At 43.4% G+C, this 10,770-nt stretch overlaps 1 protein-coding gene across 3 annotated transcripts in view; it reads right to left on the bottom strand.

Moving 5' to 3' along the window:
• Positions 1 to 3,910: 3,910 nt before the first annotated feature.
• The window catches only part of ZHX3 (zinc fingers and homeoboxes 3), a 69,932-nt gene continuing 63,072 nt past the window's right edge, over positions 3,911 to 10,770 (bottom strand). For all 3 annotated transcript variants that reach the window (XM_059733205.1, XM_019484612.2, XM_019484613.2), the window contains one exon: positions 3,911 to 10,556. In XM_059733205.1, the coding sequence (XP_059589188.1) occupies positions 10,555 to 10,556 (2 nt within the window). In that variant the 3' untranslated portion in view covers positions 3,911 to 10,554. The remainder of the gene's footprint in view (positions 10,557 to 10,770) is intronic.

Below are 10,770 nucleotides of genomic sequence, written 5' to 3'. Positions count from 1 at the left end.
CCACGTCTCAGCTTTCTGGAGCCTTGCCCTCGTGGTGGGGCTCTGCCGTTTCTAAAAAGCACGGCCCTGCGTTTGGGCTGGCCACAGCTTGCATGCCACTCCAGCAGATAAGTAGCTGTGGCTTTTGCATGCACAGTGGCACCTTCAGGCAGATCCTGGAGCTCTCCTTGCCTGTATGAGAGGTTTGGACAAGAAGGATTTAAGTGCTGTGGATTTTTTTTTTTTCTTTTGTATCTGAAACTGCTCGTAAAGGGTATAGAAAGAGAGCAGGAAGACTGCATGAGTACTCCAACTCATCCTACAGGAAGAAAATGCCACTAAGAGCCACTGCTTAAAAGTTCTCCTGAGCTAAATTCAGTTGTGTTGGCAGTGAGCGCAGCTTTCTTGAAGTTCGCTCCGGTTCTTTCTACTCTTGCAGCTGTAAAAGGCTGATGAAACTGAGGTAGCTGTTCTTTAAGTGTAAACTTAAAACGCTTACAGCTTTGTAAACGTCACCTTGGCTGCTAGCTTTTCCAGCTGAATAAGACCAGTTGCTAACATTTGTTTTTGGGGGGGGGGGAGTAGTCATAGGGTAACAAATAGATGAGGCCCAACACTTTATACCTCCTCACTCAAGGAGGCTGTAACAGTAGCAGGCCAGTTTTTGCATGAAGTGCACCAACCAATCCTGCAAAGAAGTAGAGCTGCAGGATAGATGATTTGGTGTCATGTTCCTCTAGGACTAAGCCATTTTTCAGGCCCCAGCTAGGCCTCCAAAAAGCAACCCTTTTATCCAGTGGGGTAGAAAGAACAAAACCATCTCTTCCAAGGCCTGTAGCATAAGCTCCATTGTAGCACGCGACTGCGTTGCCTGCTCTTAGCTGGTATTACCTGGGACTATGTGTACAGCAGGAGAAGGTGATATATATCAGCCAGCCTCTAAAGAGAGGCTGGCTTTAGGGAAGATGTAGTAGCATCATAGGCTAGCCAAGATCTATCCTGCTGGGCCTCCCTGCATATTATTTTTTTGCTACATCTTTACTACAGCCAAAGCATTTTTATTCTACCATGCTACAATCACAAACTTACTGAAGTGAAGGCCTTCTCAGGGTCTGTCTACACTATAGCCTACAGACTACTTTCCACTTGCTGTGGGTTAGATGTGGCAACATCTAAAGGCCTCACTGCAAAACACAAACCTCTGTTTGTCTTGTGCAAATGGGGCCAAATGGGAGGGTACTGAGGCACTATCTTCTAATACTATAAGTGTCCGCAGTAGAGACAATACTAAACAGGCTGAGAACTTGGAAAAGAAATCTCCTCAGAAGTAAAACAGCTGCCTCTCTAAATTTTCATGGAATTACTATTAAACAGAGTTAACTCAGAAAACAGTCAAGATTCCTACTTCTTATTTGAATATCAGTAGGCAACAGTAAAGGTTCAGCAAAGTTAAAATGAACACTATTACCTTGGGCTTGATTGAAGGCAAAAAGACTCCCTGGACACCCAGAAGGGCCTTTGAGGAAGATGGATCTTGCAAAGCCAGGAGCAGAACAGAATTCCCTCCAGCAGCTTGTTGTTTTCCAGTAATGAAAGGGGATGCAGGAGCTGAGCAGCCCTTGAGCATGATGCCCTGATGCTTCCCAGGAGGTCATCACTTCCATTTAAATCTATGCAAGATGGCCCAGTTGGGTCTAGCTGAATTGCTGTTGGGCTCTAGGCACTGCCAATTTGTATTTGCACACTCCAGTAGGTATGCTGCACTCCAGGCCAGAGCCCGTTCCACTGTGGGGGTGGTAAAGTCTGAACTCAAGACTACATGGACACTGTTGTGTACAACACTCCAAGACACCGTTTAGAATTTAGATGTACAAATCTGGGCAATTCAGACGGCTCTTCCCCACCGCAGCCATAATGCCCAGCTCCGACAAAGGTTAAGAGGATATCCTATGCAGTAGCACACTAAAGCTTTGGAATCAATTTGTTGCTGAAATGGAAGTGTCTGGGTCGCTCACTTAATTGGTAGTATTTACCAACACGCCTGGTGGATTAAGCTGATTGAGAGTAAGGCATGTATTTGGGAATTGCAACTGGTGCAGCTGCTCTTTATCATGAAGTGGCAATTCTGGAATACGTGTAGATAAGTGTAGTTCCTGCTCCTCTCCCATACTCTCACACATCCTCTGAAAGCTGGATTTAGTTAGATTCAGCCACATAATCTCTCTGGTTTTGATGTAATGAGCAGCAGAAAGGTCGGCCACTTTTATTGACTTAAAAATGGATGTGGACAACAGTAACTTGTGAAGAGGGCTGTGTTGGGTCAGCCTACCATGCTATGCCATTACTCAGTCTCACCCAGAGAGATGTGAGAACCCAGTGTTGGTTTTCAAGTCAGCTCTCCACCATTTTCAGCTTTCCATCCTGGAGTCCCTTCCTTTCCCTTTGAGCTTTCAGCATTGGTGTGTACCCCATGGGAGTTGTAGGAGGTAGTTTTTCCCAGAAGCTGTTCCAGCCAAATCACATCCAACTCCAAAAGGGCTACCTGCCCTCAGGACTCACCTCTGAGATGCATGGTTCCTTCTTCAAGACCTCATTTGACTCCATGCTCTGAAATCTGAGTAGCACCTTGCATCATGAGAAACAGTTGTAATGAAGAGATGCTGCAGAGCAGCTATGGCAAAGCACAAGATAAATGGATTTAGCACTTTTAATACAAATCTCATCTGATACAAAAACCACTCATGAGGCTTCTGTGAATATTTTATGCTCTTTATTTAGGAACAACCAAAAAGGTCTCATTTCATTTCACCAAACTGTACAAGCAAGCTCTTTTCCCTCTTCCCTCCCTCCCCCCCTACCTCACATCCACATATACAAAAGTATGGGAAACTTGCAGTTCACTTCTCAGAAGTGGCATCATTGCTATAGGGTGCTCTGCCCTCTAAATAAGAGCAGGTAAAGTCTATAGTAGGTGCAAGCTACCCTAGCCCACAATCACAGGCAGCTTAGTTTTAAAACCTTTACCAAAAGTAAAAACTATTTCCTTCTTACACAGTTGCCGAGTTGACCCTTTAAATTGTGGTCTTTAAAAAAAAAAAAAAATCCAAAATGGAACCCCCATAATGCAGTATAAGGACAACTGCAACAGAACCTTACTCTGTCCTTAGCCACAAGGCTACCCTTATGAAAGGTCCCATTGCAGCTACAGTTACATTTTCCTTTGGCTAGATCCAGGCAGAATTCTAGGTCATTCAATACCAGCATAGTTTCTAAACAGAGAACCATTATGTTGACTCTGGTCTGATGAGAAACAAGGCGATCAACACGTTGTTCCCAAAGTCTTAGTGCAGTGTTTACCTATGTGGGGAGACCAATGTTTCATTGTACCCAAAGCAACAAAAATTGGCAGGTGGGGCAGCAGAAAGTGCAATTTTATCAACACCTGATTCCTATCCCACCTCTCACTGGCACCAGTATACAAGATACTGGTAATGCCATCCATTGACCAGTCCAGGGAAAAACTTGCTTAATGCCTTTAAATGAATGATGAAATTAAGTAAAACTCATTTCTTTATTGAAGTAAGTAAAAAGGGAGAGAAGCCACTGCATCAAGCAGTAAAAAAAGGCTTTCCAATCTGGTGGTGTTACCTAATAATATGTATGTTTTTTCATCAATTAAAAAAGTAAAAAGGATGCTTATGTCCACACTTAGAAGTCAGTTCAACAGGGTTCCTTCTCTCCAAATGGATTGAAAAAAATTAAACACACATGCTTAACAGTGTCACTTTAAAAGTGCGAAGACTAATAAATAGCATGTGAAGGTACAGAATCATTAACATGCTCCAGTTTGTACCCACGTACTGAAAGTCTTACCATTCTGATTCTGAACGCCCCGTCCCCTTGAAATGTCATTGTCTGTTGAGGTTGTGTGAGCTGACAGCTCCCATTTTGATTTGAGAACAGAAAATGGGGGGAGAAAACAATCCAATCACAGAAAGAAAATCACTGCTCTGTATGCAAAATGGAAACTAGCTTACTGTCTCCCTGTCCTCCTAAACTTACCAGGAAAGGCCTACCACAAATAGCAAACAAGACCATCTGATGTTTTGTGCCACTGTCCCTTTTAGGATTCATGTACTTCTATCTGAACTACAGCTAGCACTGGGTTGTACCTTTGTGTTTTCTCAAGGGCAATGCATCTGGGTGAATGGCGTGTGTGGCCACCAGAGGAGGGACTGACAAATATGCTTTAAAACAAGTGAACCTGCATTAAAAGCAGATCTGAGGAAGCAGAGGGAAGTGCAAGGCTGTATCCATTCCCTTTGCTGCATTTGGGACGCAACATAATCTAGGGACCACATCTGGGGAAGTGCTGAGTTCACACAACTCTAACTTGAGTTGGTGGAAGCTGTGAACCTTCGAAGTTGGGCACTGGATGTAGAGCTTTCCCTTCCTAGGCATTGTGTCAACACGCCATGAGTTATCCTGCTATCCACTGCTTGTTTTCTTCCATGATATGCCAACCCCAAGTATTACACCAAAAAACACAAGGGGTCTTCAACCCTGGTTCATGGTCTAGTTAGAAATGCAGGTCAAGCCCTTCAGATTGTGCTTTAATAGCCTATACATGCACAGCTCTCATCTGAAGCATCAGTTCAGTTATCCTCATTTCATTCAGGGTCATTTCTGATGCAAGGCAGGGTGCTTTGGTGCTATAGCACCATGCATCAGCTGTCTACTTAAGTTTAATTACACTTTACTGTTGCTCAGTGCCATAAACACTGTCCTCAGTCCTCTTCTAGCAGGCAATGGGGCAGTGCTGAGCAGCTGCTCATCTTGAGGCTCTTCCTGTAACTGCAAAAGCAGCCACAAGAGGCCAGAGGAAGGCTGTGCCTTGGGCTACTATCTCCAGTCTCATGTGAATGGGTTCAAGAGACAGGACCCAATTCAGGAGCTTCTTTCCATTTCATAATCAAATAGCAGGGTGTGATGTTTTTAAACCCAGCTTCTCATTAGGCTGGACACTGTACCTTGTGTTTTAACTCTTTGATAGGCATGTGGCAGCTAATGAATAGTCTGCAGAGGTCAATTCCTTCTCTGTGTTAACCATTAACTAAAATACTGTCTCAATGACTACTCCCAACTCTTCTCCCCCAAAACTGGAGACTGGAACCAGGAACTAAGCTGAGAAGCAAGGTAAATAAATAAATAAAGCATAAAAATATATATTCTATTAAAATGTCCATGGTGGTAGCCAAAAAATTAAAAACAGAGCCTCCTTTAGAAGTCTAGTGGATCATTGGTTTACTAACCAACAAAGCAACCCTATTTTTAATCAGGAGAATGTGTGTACAGTAGCACTGACCTGGATTTCACATTTCTAAACAATTTGGTTTCTGGCTAAGTTTTGTGGGTCACTGCTTTTAATAACCAGCAAACCAACTTTCTTCTTAGTCAGAAGAGTCTAAGACTGTGATTCTTCAACAAGGGTGCCTTGAGATCCTTTCAGAGATATCACAGGGTGCCAAGAAATGCTAGTTAGGTGCACAGATGTGATTCACAAAATAAACCCAGAGATTTCAAATAGGAAGCCAGAGTGTTTTAAAATGTTTTGACCTGTTGTAGGTCTTCTCAGTTCTTTGCAGCAGAAGAATTGTTCTAAAGAGCTGGCATTTTCTGAGTGGGGCCTTTGAGTCTAAAAGGGTTGAGAACCACTAGTCTAAAAAGTCTTCTGTAAGTGTGGATTTTGGGTTCCTAACCAGTTTTTCGGCCTTTAAACCACCTCACATAAAAAGTCTAGTGTTAGCAAGAGGGAAAGCAACAACAGAAAACATAGGTTAGATAACAGTTTCTACTGCTTGAATGACTATAGGCTCATGTATAGCAGCCTGCACAGAAAATAGTTTTAAAATTCCCCTCTTGCCAAGTACTGGCTACAACTCTCCTCCCTCCCCACCCAGTTCTTAATTCAGGTCAAAGACAGTCATCTGTGATTCGAGGATGACAAATGTTAATGTCTCTGCGAACCTGTGGAGACACTTCCTGTGACACCAAAAGTGCTGTTACTGGGACTGTCAAACCACTTCACAGAGATTAAAGGCAGGTTCACAAGAAGTTGTTTTCAGTTTTGAATGCACTCGCCTTTCTGTTGTCTTGTAGCAAAGCCTGTGTGTTTTGGTACTAGCACCTGCTTCCCTTCAATTTATCACAAGACGTGTTAAGTGATGAATGGATTGCAGCAGCTCTCCCTTCCTTAGATCAAACCCTCCTGAAAATAACAGGCCATCTAGAATGGTGTAGATAGGACAGGAATCTAGGGTAAAAAATTATAGCTCAGACCTGTTCTCTCTCCCCTTCACTGTGGCCTGGGCCATGTGACTCCATTCACCAGCATTTCTGCACAGAGGAAAAGCTGCCTACATGGCATCATATTTTAAAATTCCTCCAAAATGAAGGGACTAAATTGCCTGCCAAATTTTGTGAATACATGGACACAAACTAAAATTGGGCACCATTAAACCCTCAAGGCTGATTTGTGTGTGTGCATGTGTGTATGCACCATGAATATTCCCACTAGTCTTTTACTTTGGTTTTCTGGGAAAGTGGCTGAACAAAATCCAATTGAAAAACATTACAGCTACTGCATGGAAAAAAAAAAAAGAATAGCGGGTAGACTGAGGATAGCTCTTCCAATTAGCCATGAGCCCTTTTCAGTAGACACAGACACACACACACAGTCACCTCGAAAGGGCAAACTACATTTCCGATATAGTTACATAGCAGTTAGTAAAAGTGTATGTTTTTAATACACGTCTTATGCCATGAGGAATCAGTGGCATAGCTGAACTGTATATATGCGTATTTAAATAAACCTGCATGTACATAGACCCTAGAGAGTATAACTACTTACCTGCATTTGTTCTCTGAAGGTTACACTGTACTCGTATCCATACACTTGGGTCACAGGACTCCAGCAATAGCATCAAGAGTCATTTTTACCTCTAGAAGACTCTAAAGTCCTTTTCACTGAAGTTTCAGGGTGTACAAGATGGAAATTGCAAGGACAACTTAAGGGTGTCACCATTTTTGTATAATAGATATCTTGGCTCTTCAGAACCAGAATATAGTGGGCCAGAGTGCCATGTATATGTTAAGATGACACTAGTTAGAGGCTGGTTATAGTTGCTGGTATGCCTCTAACAAAGGATTAGTATGGATCCAGATAGTTGCAATAATGTTTCAAAATAAGGAAAACTAGCAGCATAGCTTTCTTAATTGACACAGACTGATCTAACATTACGTGATGGCTGATGGGAGGACCTGCCAATTCCATAGTGAATAAGGTGGCTTTTTAAATGAATGGAAGAATACTTGAAGGGAGGAGAACTTAAGGTAGAAATTAGGCAGTATCTTTGGAACAGGTTTTTAACACTGCCCCCCTCTCCCAGGCTGACTTTGTAAACTTATATTGGATCAGGTCCTTTATAGGCCTGCAAGTCACTCATTGAATAAATGCCTCCCACTACCAAAAATAAAATCCTTCTGCAGTAAGAGCTTCCACAAAATATGCCTCCCCCCCCCCCCCCCCAAAAAAAAAAAAAAAAGTTTGGCTTGGTTAACTTAGTAAAAGGAGATAGGTTTGTTTATATCATGACATTGGAGGTAACATGAAGGAGGAGAGAACTATTCAAGACATAAAAGGACAATGTTGGCTCAGGAACAAGTTGAGATTAAACTGGCCATGAATAAGTTTCAGTTGGAAAGAAAAAGACTGCTTACTGTCAGAGCAGTGACATTCAGAACAGCTTTCTACTGGGAGCCAGCAAAGAAACTAACTACCTTTAAGATGGAGTTTGACTGTTTAAGAAAGGAATCCTAGGACATGAAGACCTCTGGTGGCATGGGTCGGGTCTCTGAGTGCGACGTGTGCCCATCATCCTATACACTGATTAGGAAAAAATACAATAAAATATTAAAAACTGAAGCAGCTGTTTTAAAACTGTATCAGCCCAAGACAATGCAGGCAGAGGCATATTAAAAAAGATATAAGATCAAGTAGACATCTAACATGCCAGAAAACTAAAAGCTACAGGCCCATCAGCCTGAACTCTATCCCAGGAAGGTCTTAGAAAAGATTATCAAAGAGGCCATCCTTAATGGACTGGGCAACGCCAACATCCTGAGGGATAGCCAGCATGGGTTTGTTGCGGGTAGGTCTTGCTTGACCAATCTTATTTCCTTTTACAACCAGGTGACCTATCACCTGGACAAGGGAGAGGAGACTGATATTGCATATCTTGACTTTAAAAAAGCCTTCAATCTGGTATCCCATGATCACCTCTTGGCAGAACTGGCCAACTGTGGCCTCAGGTCCACCACGATCTGCTGGCTGGGAATTGGCTCTGTGGTTGGACCCAGAGGGTGGTTGTTGACAGAAGACAATTGTCATGGTGTGCTGTGACCAGTGGGGTTCCCCAAGTCTCTGTCCTTGGACCTATATTGTTCAACATCTTCATTAATGATGTGGACATCTGAGTCAGAAGTGGACTGGCCAAGTTCGCCAATGATATCAAACTTTGGGGTAAAGCATCCACACCTGAGGACAGGAGGGCGATCCAAGCTGACCTTGACAGGCTCAGGAAACGGGCAGACAAGGACCTGATGGTGTTTAACACTGAAAAATGCAAGATTCTCCACCTTGAGAACAAAAACCTGCAGCATCCTTATAGGCTCGGCAGTGCTACACTGGCTAGCACTATGGATGAAAGGGACTTGGGGGTCATGATCGACCACAAGATGAACATGAGCCTTCAATGTGATGCTGCGGCTAGTAAAGCGAGCAAAACGCTGGCTTCCATCCATAGATGCTTCTCAAGCAAATCCCAGGACGTCACTCTCCTGTTGTACTTGGCCTTGGTGAGGCCACAACTGGAGTACTGCGTCCAGTTTTGGACTCCACAATTCAAAAAGGATGTGGAGAAGCATGACAGAGTCCAGAGAAGAGCTATGTGCATGATCAGAGGTCAGGAAAACAGACCTTATGATGAAAGGCTAAGAGCTATGGGACTCTTCACCCTGGAAAAGCGCAGGTTGAGGGGTGATCTGGTGGCCACCTATAAGTTTATAAGGGGTGTTCACCAGGATCTGGGAGAACGTTTGTTCACCAGAGCACCCTAAGGGATGACGAGGTCTAATGGTTATAAACTCCTGCAAGACCGTTTCAGGTAGGACTTAAGGAAGTATTTCTTTACTGTCCGAACCCCCAAAGTCTGGAATAGCCTGCCATCAGAGGTGGTTCAAGCACCTACTTTGAATGCCTTCAGGAGAAATTTGGATGTTTATCTTGCTGGGATCTTATGACCCCAACTGACTTCCTGCCCCTGGGACAGGGGGCTGGACTCGATCTTCCAAGGTCCCTTCCAGCCCTAATGTCTATGAAATCTAAAAAGCTAGATGACAAATAAAGGTCTAGATTATTTTTAAAAATGCCCCCTCCCCAGAACGCCAGCCAGGATGACTGAGAAAAGTGGCTTGGACAAATGTGACTAAGTTATTGTTGGGATCCAATTCAACTAGTTCTGTAACAGGCAAGTTTCCTATATGTAACCCTAGTTGCCTAATAGATTCCTCCTAGACCATAATGACTTGAAACATGAACTCAAACACTTAATTTTTAAGGTATTTGTTCTCTGAAGAACAGTTTGTTCTCTGTGAACAATAAAAGGAATTCCAGGTCAGGATGGAAAAATTAAGTGCTAGCTCTCTGTAATTAAAGGGAGACTTGGAGACTCACAGGCTGTGCCACATTCCATCTTCAAGCATAGGAAAAAAAAATTACTGCAGCCAGTAGGGGACAAGTTACCACAAACTCCATCTCCTGGGCCTTACAAAGTTTTGAACTCACTAGCTCCTAAGGGGCATAAAACAGCCTATTTCAATCCACTCCAGGAAGGGAAAGCTATTTCCAGCCCACTGATTCCTGTTGTGGAGCACAAAACTGCATATTGGTTCTCAGATACTGCTCCCTCCGTAAGGTGTGCACACAAACTGTACTAGGGACCCAAGAGCAGGAGACATACATAACAATGCCAACCTTTAGAGAACAAATACATTGCAGACAGATGAAGGTACAGATGTATTGCGCCATGATAGTCCATTTCTATGCAGTGAGCATGTTTATGCAATCAGAGTCCAAAATTCATTATGCCTGTATAATAGATGGCTGTGTGCATTTAAAAAGTTGGTTCCGTTATTTGTATACGAGTATGAAATCTGAAAGAGTTTGTCCACTGGAAAGCAAACAAGAGCATCCTATTTCACAGGCGGGAGAGGCTCTCATGGACACCCTACTCTGCCCAGCTCCAAGCAGTATTCTAGGTTAGTGCAGAGCTGTCTGCAGCCTGAGAGCCCAGTTTTCTGGCATTCTCTCTCTGTTGTGCTGCACTAAAAGATCTCCTTTATGGCAGTGCCTTTGCCCATGTCCTGCTACTGAGATTGGTATCAGGCCCATGGATTTTAAATCTTCTCAAAGGTAAGAGCAGATCCTTCAGAGCAGGCAGTTTAAGTTCAATCTGTTTCTGAAAGAGAACACAGGCATCAGAACGCACTTCACATTACTGCAAATATTTGATAAGTCCCTGTGTAATGCTACGTGACCTGACACTAGATGGTTTTTCTTGGAGCAGCATGTGGATTTTGTTGAAGGGAAGGTAGGAGCTCACACATCCTGACAGCAGCAGCTGCCTCAGGCAGAACGTCCTTTGACTGAGTGAGTCTCCTTCCATACCACCC

The sequence above is a fragment of the Alligator mississippiensis genome, chromosome 9, assembly GCF_030867095.1.
Source record: "Alligator mississippiensis isolate rAllMis1 chromosome 9, rAllMis1, whole genome shotgun sequence".
Taxonomy (NCBI): domain Eukaryota; kingdom Metazoa; phylum Chordata; order Crocodylia; family Alligatoridae; genus Alligator; species Alligator mississippiensis.
Note: the sequence above shows the minus strand (reverse complement) of the source record. Positions and strands in the feature narration are given on the sequence as shown.